The 13,094-nt window shown below is 36.5% G+C and overlaps 5 protein-coding genes across 5 annotated transcripts; 2 read left to right on the top strand and 3 right to left on the bottom strand.

The window, feature by feature from the left end:
• Positions 1 to 32: 32 nt before the first annotated feature.
• Positions 33 to 2,702, top strand: FOX2 (bifunctional hydroxyacyl-CoA dehydrogenase/enoyl-CoA hydratase FOX2; the record flags this gene model as incomplete). Its single annotated transcript, XM_019185086.1, has 1 exon — positions 33 to 2,702. One exon carries the CDS (start codon positions 33 to 35, stop codon positions 2,700 to 2,702), a length of 2,670 nt encoding a protein of 889 aa, XP_019037634.1.
• Positions 2,703 to 2,988: 286 nt separating this feature from the next.
• Positions 2,989 to 4,716, bottom strand: WICANDRAFT_34340 (nucleobase cation symporter-1 family protein; the record flags this gene model as incomplete). The annotated part of the gene is made up of 1 exon (XM_019182173.1): positions 2,989 to 4,716. One exon carries the CDS (start codon positions 4,714 to 4,716, stop codon positions 2,989 to 2,991), a length of 1,728 nt encoding a protein of 575 aa, XP_019037633.1.
• Positions 4,717 to 5,599: 883 nt separating this feature from the next.
• WICANDRAFT_64563 (nucleobase cation symporter-1 family protein) lies at positions 5,600 to 7,375 on the bottom strand (the record flags this gene model as incomplete). Its single annotated transcript, XM_019183762.1, has 1 exon — positions 5,600 to 7,375. The coding sequence occupies one exon, from the start codon at positions 7,373 to 7,375 to the stop codon at positions 5,600 to 5,602; it is 1,776 nt and encodes a 591-aa protein (XP_019037632.1).
• Positions 7,376 to 8,666: 1,291 nt separating this feature from the next.
• Positions 8,667 to 10,345, bottom strand: WICANDRAFT_85484 (nucleobase cation symporter-1 family protein; the record flags this gene model as incomplete). Its single annotated transcript, XM_019185899.1, has 2 exons — positions 8,667 to 10,133; positions 10,187 to 10,345. 2 exons carry the CDS (start codon positions 10,343 to 10,345, stop codon positions 8,667 to 8,669), a joined length of 1,626 nt encoding a protein of 541 aa, XP_019037631.1.
• A 1,020-nt stretch (positions 10,346 to 11,365) lies between these two features.
• WICANDRAFT_85483 (hydantoinase/dihydropyrimidinase family protein) lies at positions 11,366 to 12,841 on the top strand (the record flags this gene model as incomplete). Its single annotated transcript, XM_019185898.1, has 1 exon — positions 11,366 to 12,841. One exon carries the CDS (start codon positions 11,366 to 11,368, stop codon positions 12,839 to 12,841), a length of 1,476 nt encoding a protein of 491 aa, XP_019037630.1.
• Between the last annotated feature and the right edge of the window lie 253 nt (positions 12,842 to 13,094).

Below are 13,094 nucleotides of genomic sequence, written 5' to 3'. Positions count from 1 at the left end.
AGCTTATATTCTCAAAGCATTACAATTTAAACATGTCAGAATTGAGATTTGATAACAAAGTTGTCGTTGTGACAGGTGCAGGTGGTGGTCTAGGAAGACAGTACGCGTTAGAGTTTGGTAAGAGAGGTGCCAAAGTTGTCGTTAATGACTTGGGCGGTTCATTGAAAGGTGACGGAACTTCTTCAAAAGCTGCAGATGTCGTGGTCGATGAAATCAAGAAAGCTGGTGGTCAAGCTGTGGCCAATTATGATTCAGTTGAATTTGGTGACAAGATCATCAAGACCGCCGTGGAGGCGTTCGGTACTGTTCATGTTGTGATCAATAACGCTGGTATCCTAAGAGATTCTTCTTTCAAGAATATGAGTGAAAAAGACTTCAAATTGGTGTACGATGTTCATTTAAATGGTGCATACAAATTGACAAGAGCTGCATGGCCTTATTTCAGAAAGCAAAAATATGGTAGAATCATCAATACTGCTTCTCCAGCTGGGTTATATGGTAACTTTGGTCAAGCTAACTATTCAGCTGCTAAATCTGCATTGGTTGGGTTTGGTGAGACTTTAGCTAAGGAAGGTGTCAAATATAATATTCATGCAAACATCATTGCACCATTGGCTAGATCTAGAATGACTGAAGATGTCTTGCCAAAACCAATGTTGGAGGCTTTAGACCCAATTAGAGTTGTTCCATTAGTTGTCTATTTAACTCATGAAGATTCAAAGGCATCAAATCAAATCTTTGAAGTTGCTGCTGGTTATTACGGTCAAGTTCGTTGGCAAAGATCTTCAGGTATCTTACTAAGATTGGATGATACCTATACCCCAGAAGCTATTTTAAACCAATGGAATGGTATTTTTGAATTTGAGGATAAACCTTTCAATAAAGTTACATATCCAAGTCATGTCAGTGATTTCATGACCTTGATTGAATCTCAAAAATCACAACCTCCAAACAAACAATCTAAAGAAAAAGTTTCATTAAAGGGTAAAGTTGTGATTATCTCAGGTGCAGGTGCTGGTCTTGGTCGTTCACATGCTCTTACATTTGCCAAAGCCGGTGCAAAAGTTGTTGTTAATGATTTCAAAAATCCAGATGACGTTGTCAATGAAATTAAAAAAGCTGGTGGTGAAGCTGTTGGTTCTAAGGCGAACGTGGTTACAGAAGCAGATCAAATTGTTAAGACAGCATTAGATACTTATGGTCGCATTGATATATTAGTTAACAATGCTGGTATTTTGAGAGATCGTTCATTCGGTAAAATGACTGATGATGAATGGTTTTCAGTTCAAGATGTTCATGTCATGGGTACCTATAGATTAACTAAATTAGTTTGGCCAATTTTTTTGAAACAAAAATCTGGTAACGTCATCAATACCACTTCAACCACTGGTATCTATGGTAATTTTGGACAAGCAAACTACTCTGCTGCTAAATCAGCCATGTTGGGGTTTTCAAAGACTTTAGCTCAAGAGGGTTTGAAATACAATATTAGAGTCAATGTTATTGCACCACATGCTGAAACTGCAATGACTGCAACAAGTTTCAAAGAGAATGAATTTAACAAGTTTGATCCATCACAAGTTTCTCCATTTTATGTTGTGTTGGCCTCTGATCATGTTAAAACCACAGGTGAAACATTTGAAGTTGGTGCTGGTTGGATTGGTAATACAAGATTTCAAAGATCTTGGGGTGCATTATCAAAAGACAAGAATCCTTCAGCAGAATTTGTTAGAGATCATTTCAATGAAATCACTGATTTTACAAAGTTCCAGTTAATCAAAAGTCCAAAAGAATCATATTTGGGTATCTTTGAAAGAGTTGGTGCTGAGGATGAAAAGGATGAAGATGAAGATGAGGATGAGGAAGATACTGAGGTCTTTAAATATACTGATCGTGATGCAATTTTGTATAACTTGGGTCTTGGTGCTAATGCCAAGGAACTAAAATATGTTTATGAACAGCATCCAGATTTCCAAGTGTTACCAACTTATGGTGTCATCCCGTGTATGAGTACTAATAGTCTTGATTACTCAGGATTGTTGAAAAATTTTGACTATAATTATTTATTACATGGTGAACAATATTTGAAGATCAATAAATTTCCTATTCCAACTGCTGCTGACTTGAAAACAGAAGCATTCCCAATTGCTGTTTTGAACAAAGGTAAAAAGGCCGCTATTGTTGTTGCTGGGTTCAAAACTTTTGATAAGAATACTGGAGAGCAAATTTTCTACAATGAATTCACTTCCTTCATAAGAAAAGCTCAAGCTGCTAAAGAACCTAAAGTTTATAAAGATAGAAATAGCTTTGCTACTGCTGCAAACACCATTCCATCAAGAGAACCGGATTTTGAAACTACAGTGAAGACTTCTCCAGATCAAGCTGCTATCTATAGACTTTCTGGTGACTATAATCCATTACACATTGATCCAAAAGTTGGTACGAAGGCTGGTTTCCCTCAACCAATTTTACATGGTTTGGCTTCATTTGGTATCAGTGCTAAACAATTGTACGAAAAGTTTGGTATGTATGGTGAAATTAAAGCTCGTTTCACAAATGTTGTTTTCCCAGGTGAACATCTAAAGGTTAGAGCCTGGAAAGAAGGTAACAAGGTCACTTTCCAAACTTTGTCTGTTGAAAGAAATGTTGTTGTTATCAATAATGCTGCTATCAATTTAGTTGGTGATAAATCAAAATTATGATTGATCTATAACAAAACATCAGATTTTGCTTCCACGTTGATTTTCCTTTCTTGTTTACTTTTTTATTTGTTCTTATGATTTGATGAAATAAAAGATAACTTTTTAAATTACTTGTAGCTCTTGAAACTTCAGAAGACAACCAGTAACAAATCTTGAAACCAACTAAACGCACTTAACGTACCCAACGTAGTTATCACCAAAAAATAAGAAATTTTGAGGCTCGAAAACTAAGAAGTTGAGAATACGTTAATCATTTAATAAAACCTCCACCCTATATACAACAGCCTTAGAACTTGGTGTCAGTTCTTATGAAATCATCAGGTTTACCCATTTCTTCAAAAAAGTTGTCAACATCATAATTGACGTTTTGCTCAAACCAACCTCTCTTTGTCAAGAATTTCTTCTCTGGGATACCTGGTACTGGGCTAACCCAGCATAATGCACAATAAACAACAAATGCAACAATATAACCACTGAAGAATGAAACGTTGTAGACGTAGGTAGCACCTATTGGGACTTTTCTACCGATGGCACCTGCAAACCCAACGACATTTGGCAATATACCACAAATATAAGCAACGAATCCTCTCCAGTTGATACCAAATCTATTATAAGAGTAATGATATTCTGAGTTGTTTGAATATAAATGGAAAACATTAATATACCCACGTCTAACAACACAATAGTCAGCAGCGACAACACCAGCAACAGATGATAAGAAAACAGCATATGCACTTAGATAAGTTGTGAAATTTGCAGATGATGTGAAGAAATTCCATGGGCAAATACAGAAGGCAATAGCTGCACAAACAAATCCACCACGACGAATATTGATGAAACGAGGCAATAGAGCTGAACCATCAGTACCAGCTGATATGGAATTTGCTGAAATATTCGTACCAATTTGTGCTAAAACAAAAGCAGCTGCAATGAAAAACACACCAGCACGGTCACCTGGAGTACCAGCTTGGACATAACGATCTAATAGATCTAATGGAGACCAATAAGTTTCACCAAACATTGTAGTTGAAGCACTTGAAGACAATATACCAATAAGAGCAGTGATTGAGAACGAAGCAGGAATGGCAACCAATTGAGAAATTGATGATGATTGTGGTGAATATGCTAATCTTGAGAAATCTGGTGAATTAATAACTAAAGTTGCGAAATTTGCAACACAATTCATTGTAGAGATGACAAAAGCCCATGCATGAGCAGAACCTGATAATGAAGTTTCTTTATGAATGACTGGACCAATACCACCGGCTCTAACAATTGTCCATACTAAAAATCCAACACCTGCAGTAGCACAAGTATAAGCTTTGACTGTGAACAAATGACGAATCTTCTGTGGTTTGCAATAGATGAATGGTAAGGAAATCAAACTGAAAAGGAAATAACATAAAAACATGAATGATGATGTACCTGAACTTGCAATTTTGTTTGGAATTCTTGTCTCCAAGTCTGAACCAAATATAGCTTTCAAACATAAAGAAAGAGCTTGTGACCCCAGGTAAGCCTGAACTGAGTACCAAACACAAGCCATCACAACTCTGTTAACAATAGGCCATATTGAGCCAAAAGTCCCAAATGAAGTTCTGCAACTGACAGGGAATGAGATATGATAATGGGAACCAACCCTTTGGGAGATGAAAATAAACCCACCAACGATAGAATAACCGATCCAAACAGAGATCCAAGTTTCCCACCACGATAACCCAGAAATGATACCAGTGGCACTAATTTGCCATGTATTGATATTGAAAGATTCAGCAACCCATAAAAATACAAAATTATACCATCTCCAAGGTCTCTCAGTTTTATCGAAAACTGGTTGTAAATCTTTATTGATTAAAAAACTTTCGCTTAAAGTCAAGTCATCATCTTGTAAAGAAATCTTATTCAAGAATCTTTTGAAAACATTTGAATTATCATCCCTAGTATTTGATTCAATAGTTGTAGTTGTTTCAGCATCAATGGAGACTTTCTCTTTAGAGTTCACGTCTTCAATCATTTGGTGGTATTTGGGTCTATTGGTTGATCTCTTGATCTCTGAGATAACCTTTCAAGCAGTAACCAACCATTATACTATGAAGAGGATCCCTGAAAGCTTATATACTTTTGAAAATTTTTTCAAGCAGTATACAGAAGAGTCTTCTGACTCTGTGTAGACTGTACAGTAGTGATGCCCACTAATAGTGTCACTATATTTTTTTTTCTTTTTCCGCTTTCGTGCAGAGAGTTGGTGAAGTCAGTGAACTAACATCAAACACTCTTCACTCAAAACAAAAGCTATGAACTAACCAGCCGAGAAAACTGATATTCATATGCTATTCATGAGACCTATGAAGTTTATAGATAGACTTTTTTTCTTTTTTGCAGCTTTTTAATAGCTTGAAATCTTGTAAAAATTTTCGAAAAAAGCGGGCGTGTTGCGCGACACGAAAAAATCTTTGTTGTACATAGTCGTAAAAATGGTGATCACTGATGACGGACTTTGGAGCCTTTCATATCAAGTGATTGTTGACCATTTCTAAACCAAATCATGGAGAACTCGATAACAGAAGTTTCAATGATCAAATGGTTTTTGTTCTGATTAACGGCCTCGTTAACCAAGATCAAATAAACCAAACATACCCAACACAAAAAAAATGAACTGAACGTACTTCACCCTGTAATAACGCAATTCTCGTGGAAACAATGATACTTTCACTACATATTCGAAAATATCATATGTAGGTACGTTATTTTTGGGAGAATAACAGGAGTGTAGCTTTGAACCATGAACAATTTTCATATGCATTAAGTATTAACATGACAGAGGAACCTCTCAAAGTTGAAACAAAAAAAGAGTGTAATAGAAATCAAAAAATTAAAGCACAAACAAAGTTCACAAATCACATAAACTTCTTCCCTTCTTTTTCATATTCATTTGGATGATACTTGTTGATCTCCATACTGAAATCATCAACTTCATAAGTGATATTTTCTTCATACCAACCACCTTTGGTTAAAAAGTTCTTCTCTGGCATACCTTTGACTGGAGAGATGTAAACAAACACACAGTAAGACACGTATGCAACAATATAACCTGCAAAATATGACACATTGTAAATGTAAGTGGCACCTTTTGGAACATCTCTACCAACGGCACCTGCAAACCCAACAATGTTTGGCAAGATACCACAAATGTAGGCAGCAAAAGCTCTCCAATTGATACCCAACTTGTTATAGGTATAATTGTATTCTATCTTGTTGGAATATAACTGGAAAACGTTCAAATAACCACGTCTAACAATTGTATAATCTGCAGAAACGACACCAGCAATTGATGATAGGAAAACTGCATAAGCACTTAGATAAGTTGTGAAGTTTGTAGAAGATGTAAAGAAATGCCATGGACAGATACATAAGACAATAGCTGCACAAATGAACCCACCACGACGGATATTGATGTAACGAGGTAATAAAGCAGACATATCAGTACCTGCGGAAATTGTGTTTGAAGCAATGTTTGTACCAACTTGAGCCAACCCAAATGAAGCTGCAATGAAAAAAATACCAGCACGATTTCCTGGTGTACCTTCTTGGACATAACGTAACATCAAATCATATGGATTCCAATAAGTTTGACCATATAATGGGGTAGAGGCAGAAGCTAATAAAATACCAATCAATGAAGTGACTGATAATGCAATTGGAATACCAATAAATTGGGAAATGGATGATGATCTTGGACTACTTGCAACTCTTGAGAAATCTGAAGCATTGACAATCAATGTGGAAAAGTTAGCAAAACAGTTCATAATAGATAAAACAAAAGCCCAGCCATGTTCTGATGAGGTTAATTTGGTTTGTTCGTGAACAACTGAACCAATACCTTTTGCCTTCACAATGGTCCAGATCAATAAAGCAATACCAGCTGGTGGACAAACAATGGTTTTGATTGTAAACAAATGACGAATGGTTTGAGGACGACAATAAATGAATGGCAATTGAATCACCCAAAAGATGAAAAAACTCATAAATTGGAAAGTTGTTGTACCTGATTTTGGAATACCATTATGGATACGGGTATCCAAATCACCACCAAAGATAGCTTCCAAGACTAATTGAACACACATACCACCTAAATATGTAATCGTACTGCACCAAACACAAGCCATAACGACTCTATTAATAATAGGCCATATTGATCCAAAAGTCCCAAATGTTGCACGACAACTGACAGGGAATGAAATATGATAATGTGAACCAGCTCTTTGAGAAATGTAAAAGACAAAACTCACCATGAAATAACCAATCCAGATACCAATCCAAGCTTCCCACCATGATAAACCTGTACTAACTGATGAACCACCAATTTGAAATGTGTTAAGGTTGAAAGCACCACCAATCCAAAAGAAGATATAGTTATACCATTTCCAAGGTCTATCAGCTTTATCAAAAATTGGTTGCAAATCTTTATTCACCAAAAACATTTCACTCACAGTCAAGTCTGGAGTATCAGATTGTAATGAGATATAATCATCATGAATCCTACGCCAAAACGACTTTCTTGGCTTCATTAATCCATTACTCAAAGATGATTCACTGCCAGCATCAGCATCACCTTCTAAATTCTTCAACTCAACATTCTGCTTCTTGTACTCAACTTCAGAATCTAATGACATCTTTTGGGTATCAAATATGTAATATATGCAAGTAATAAAATGGTGATTGTGACAAATAGAAGATTCTAAAATTCCTAGTTTTTTGCAGACTTTAACTGGTCTTTATATGTCAGATATATCCTATGGAATTAATATGATCTCCTTGGTATCTATCGTAATTAGTTATTAAACCGGAAACTGGTGTTTTATAGATAAGAGTGATAGGGGCAATTATCCGATAGGTGATCCAGCAGTATCAGCAGCAACAATAGCTTGTAGAACCTCTTTGGTATTATCACAATACTAAGAGCATTGAAAAGAGGAGCTTTGTCGAAGAAGAGCAGAGATGAGTTTCTTTATATGAAAATTTTTTTTTTCCTATCATGTATATCACCATACACAAATTTCGCTCGTTAGATATCTTGCATTTTCGGTGTCTGAAAAAGAAATTTTTACAAACGGCGTTGAAAAAAAAATTTGTATGGAGATTTGAGCGTCTTGAAGCGAATTCAAGTCACAAGAGTGTTCAAATAACTGAGCGTATATAGCTTTTACTCGAGTAGCAGCTACATGAAAGACGTGGAGAAGTGCTCTATGTCTTTAGGAAAACTGGTTAAAGGGGGTTTAAAGGCTGAAACTTGAAGCAACCTGGTGAATAATGAGTGGAGCGTAGTTGGCTCCCCGAGTTTGAGCTAGTGGTCAGCAGGTGAAGCCCTAAAAGATTCAGAAAGCTTGAAACTCCAAAGTTCAAACCAAGCTAAAGTGTGATAAGAAATTAATTAGCTGAGAAGTTTTAAAGGCTCCTGGAGTTTAACTCATTTGTTTTTTCAACCAATGAGAATTTTAATCAGAATCTCATCGCTGAATTTATAGGTAGCCCTTCAAAAGAAAGGGCAATCCTAGTTTGACAAGTGAGAAGTAGGCATCCAGTGACAGCTTTACTGGGAACTTTCGGGCCCTGTGAGAATATTTTCAAGCAAAGTTCAATCACCGGCCAGGCTGGCATCAGACTTCAGTCCTTCGCGAGGAGAGACTCTGCCTAGGAGCCGTTCCTAGGAAAGGCTTCTGGGGGCAGCATCTGCCTAGAACTGTAGGCAGAGAGTCGCGAAAGTGGCAGATACCGTGTCACTTAGATACAAAATGAAATAATCAATAAAATGAGTAAACTCTACATGTTATAACAGCACATATTAAACAATCTAATGAGCTCCCGGCCCACAATATTTATTCAGATATTAATCTCTCTATTCTAGAGCTAAATAAAAAAGCAAACATTAAAAAATAAAAGAATTATGAAAACGTTAGGTACAAACTAGAGGAACTTCCCACCTTTGATATAATCATTTGGATGGTCATTGTTGATTTCAGTCATAAAGTCCTCTTCTAATTCGTAGTTAACATTCTCTTCATACCAACCTGATTCACTGAGGAACTTCTTAACTGGCATACCCTTCACTGGGAAGAAATAAACTAATGCACAGTAAACAGAGAAAGCACTAATGTAACCTGTGAAAAATGAAAGGTTATAGACATAGGTTGCACCAATTGGAACTTTATTACCACAAGCACCTGCAAAACCAACAACATTTGGTAAGATACCACAGATATAAGCAGCATAACCTCTCCAATTAATACCAAACTTGTTGTATGAATAGTTGTACTTAGCACCATTTGAATACAAATGGAACACATTGATATAACCACGTCTGACAACACAATAATCGGCAGCAACAACACCTGCGATAGATGACAAAAAGACAGCATAAGCACTCAAATAAGTTGTGAAATTTGAAGAAGATGTAAAGAAATTCCATGGACAAACACAGAATGCAATAGCGGCACAAATGAACCCACCACGACGAATATTGACAAAACGAGGTAATAGAGCTGAACCATCAGTACCGGCTGAAATGGAATTTGCTGAAATGTTTGTACCAACTTGAGCAAGGGCGAAAGCTGCTGCAATAAAGAAAACACCTGCACGATCACCTGAAGTACCAGCGTTAACATAACGATCTAATAAATCTAATGGGGACCATAAAGTTTCACCATACATTGTTGTAGAGGCACTTGAAGCTAAAATACCAATCAATGATGTGATTGCAAAACAGATTGGAATAGCCATAAATTGAGATAGTGATGCATCTCTTGGGTTTTTAGCAATTCTTGAAAAATCAGGAGCATTAACAATTAATGTAGCGAAATTGGCCAAACAATTCATGGTTGAGTTGACAAATGCCCAAGCATGATCTGAACCTGTCAATTCAGTCTTTTGGTGGACAACTGGACCAATACCACCAGCTCTGACAATGGTCCAAACCAAAAATGCAATACCTGCAGTGGCACATGTATAAGCTTTAACTGTGAATAAATGACGGATTGTTTGAGGTCTGCAGTAAATAAAAGGTAATTGAAACAACCAGAATAGGAAGAAACTTAAAAACATAAATGATGAAGTACCTGAACTGGCAATTTTGTTTGGAATTCTTGTCTCCAAATTAGCACCAAATATAGCTTTCAAACACAACGCAACACATTCGGCACCCAGCCAAGATTGCACACTAAACCAAATGATTGCCATGACGACTCTGTTAATAATAGGCCAGATTGAACCGAATGTTCCAAATGAAGTTCTGCAACTAACAGGGAATGAGATATGATAGTGGGAACCAATTCTTTGAGAAATGAACAAAAAGCAACCAACCAAACTATAACCAATCCAAACAGAGATCCAAGTTTCCCACCAAGATAGTTTCTGTTGAACACCTGTAGCTGCAATCTTTTGATCTTGTTAGTAATTTGTATAAAATATTCATCATATGAACTACTCACTTGCCAGGTATTGACATTGAAGGCATCAGCCACCCAGAAAAAAACAAAATTCCACCATCTCCATGGTCTATCCTTTGGATCAAAAACAGGCTGTAAATCCTCATTAACTAAGAAAATCTCAGAAAGAGTTAGATGTGAACCTTTTTGTAATGAAATCATGTAAAGAAACTTTTGAAATATGTTTTTATCTTTTGCTTCAACAGATGAGGAAGTCCCCACATCTTGATCTAGAGGTTCTAGTTCATAAGATTGTTGCTTCTTGTCATCATCATATTGTGTGCTTGACATCTTGATCAGAGAGATACTGAATCTGAAATCTTTTCACAGCTATAGGAATAAGGATACTTCTATTCATATATACCTTCATGTCAAAGTTTTTTCGCGATGGCCTTTGATAAGAGCAATGAAGGATGTGTGGCCTGGCATACCATACGATAAGCGTTTCATAAAGAGTTGACCATTTCCAAGTGTATTTTTATTTTCTATAGTCGCATCATCGTTGTCAGCCTGTGATTGGTTGATGTCGAGCAGCGAAGTTCAAGTTGTGCCATTTCTCGAGCTCGTTCTCAAGTTTTTTATTCACGCTGATAAGAATCTGAACCCAAGCGGACGTTTTCTTTGGTCGATGATAAAATTTACGGCGTTGTCCTCAATGTTACGTCAGCAGCACACCAAAGATTACGTAAGATTCACTCTTGATGAGCCAAAAAGAACTATGATACGCCAAATTTCAGTAATGAAAAGCTATTGATGTTGAGCTGGTGGCACTAGTGAGATGTCTGTGTGTAGCGAATCAGGCACACAAGGCTGTCAACTGCCACATAGATTAAGGTGTCAATCATGGAGAACTCCCGGCATATGCTTCGTAAAAGTTCGTTAATGATGTCTCTGAAAGCTATAAGCCTTTATAAGGCCATAATTTAAATATTCATCATTTTCTACATCAACTTAACTCGGTCAACATGATTATTTTGAGCCACTAAATCTAAAAGATCTTATCCTTCTATTTGTTGCCCTAAGAAACTCTTTCCGAATGTGGACATCGACTTAAAATCCGTCGAGTTCATCAAGATAAATGAATCCTATGCATGAATCAGCTTGTACTCAAAAGTAGCTCCACAAAAAAATGTCTGAAGACAATAGGCTCATTCTTTTTCATATTCCCTTGACTCTTCAAAGATGGTGTTTGATACAGTTATTCACAATGGTCTTATTGTAACAGGCTCGGATATCCTTCCAACTTCAACTTACATTGGTATTCTCAATGGTAAATTTGATACAATCTCTGCATCTCCATTGGAAGGTGACAAGATCATAGATTGTAAAGGTGCTTATGTTACTCCAGGTGGTATTGACCCTCATGTTCATCTTGAGGAACCCAATTCGATCTATTCAGATACTTTTGAACATGCAACCAAAATAGCTATTAGAGGTGGTACTACAACTGTCATTGCATTTGCTTTACAAGGTTCTAATGATGATGATTCAAAATCATCAATCGTGGATGATACTCTAGCTTATATGGAAAGGGCAAAAGGTCAATGTTACTCTGATTATGGATTCCATTTGATTGTTAGAAACCCAACACTAGCATTAATTTCACAATTGGGGAAATTGGTTGAAATGGGATTAACCTCTTGCAAAATCTACACCACCTATGATGCTTTGAAATTGAATGATTATCAAATATTAACCATTTTATTGGAGACAAGAAAGTTGGGAATAACACAAATGATTCATGCTGAAAACACAGACATCATTCAGTTCTTGAACAACAAACTAGAAGCAAAATCATTATTAGATCCATATTACCATGCAGTTTCAAGACCAATAGAAGCTGAAGATGAGGCGAGCTATAGAGTTATTCAGCTATCTAAGATCATCAATATCCCAATCTTGATTGTTCACATGTCTTCACCTGTTGCTTTAAAACATGTTAAAAAGGCACAAGATAAACTAATTCCAATATATGCTGAAACTTGTCCTCAATATCTGTTCCTTACAAATTCATTGATGAAATCTCATCATCATGAAGACCCTTTCGAAGGTGCCAAATATATTTGTTCACCGCCTTTGCGTGATTCATCTTCAGAATTGGAAGGTGTTTGGGAAGCTTTAACCAATGGTACTGTTACTGTTTTCGCTTCAGATCATGCTCCATCAAACTATGATGATCCTTCTGGTAAGAAATTAGGTCTTGATGCTAAAGGAGCCCCAGATTACAAAAAGATTCCAAATGGTTTATCAGGTGTTGAAGTTAGGTTACCGTTGCTTTGGAGTCATGGTGTTTCCAAAGGCCGTATTTCTCCTCAAAGGTTTGTTCAAGTTACAAGTACAAACCCTGCTAAATTGTACGGATTGGATGGTAAAAAGGGTAGTATTAGTGTTGGTTATGATGCTGATCTGGTTATTTGGCATCCAGAAGGAGAGATTAAGTATAATCTGAAGAATGAAGACTTGGGTCATAGATTTGATTATACAGCGTTCGAAGGTGTTGAAGTGCTTAATTGGCCAAAGTATACATTGCTAAGAGGTGAAGTTGTCTTTGAGAAAGATCAAGGAGTTGTTGGAAAGAAAGGTTATGGTGATTATTTGAAAAGAGGGCAAAGTACCCTTGGAGGGAAATTGAAAGAGCTAAACCCTTTGCTAGTTTGATTAGATCGAGATATTTTCAATAGAAGTTGACAAGCTGTTTAATTATGATCTTTAATAAGTGTAGATAATAGATCTAGTAGATCACAAATCCGCAGGGTCAAACTTCAAACTAGATTCAAACACTTATCTCGTAAATGTAAAACCGTTCCAACAATGCAAAGATACGACGGTGTTACATTCGCAACATTTACCCTTTGTATTTCATCTCTTTGCCCCCCAATTAATTTCACTAAATTATTAAAGCATTTGAGTG

The sequence above is a fragment of the Wickerhamomyces anomalus genome (genome assembly GCF_001661255.1).
Source record: "Wickerhamomyces anomalus NRRL Y-366-8 unplaced genomic scaffold WICANscaffold_5, whole genome shotgun sequence".
Classification (NCBI taxonomy): Eukaryota; Fungi; Ascomycota; class Saccharomycetes; order Phaffomycetales; family Wickerhamomycetaceae; genus Hansenula; species Hansenula anomala.
This window is presented reverse-complemented; position numbering and strand designations above follow the sequence as displayed.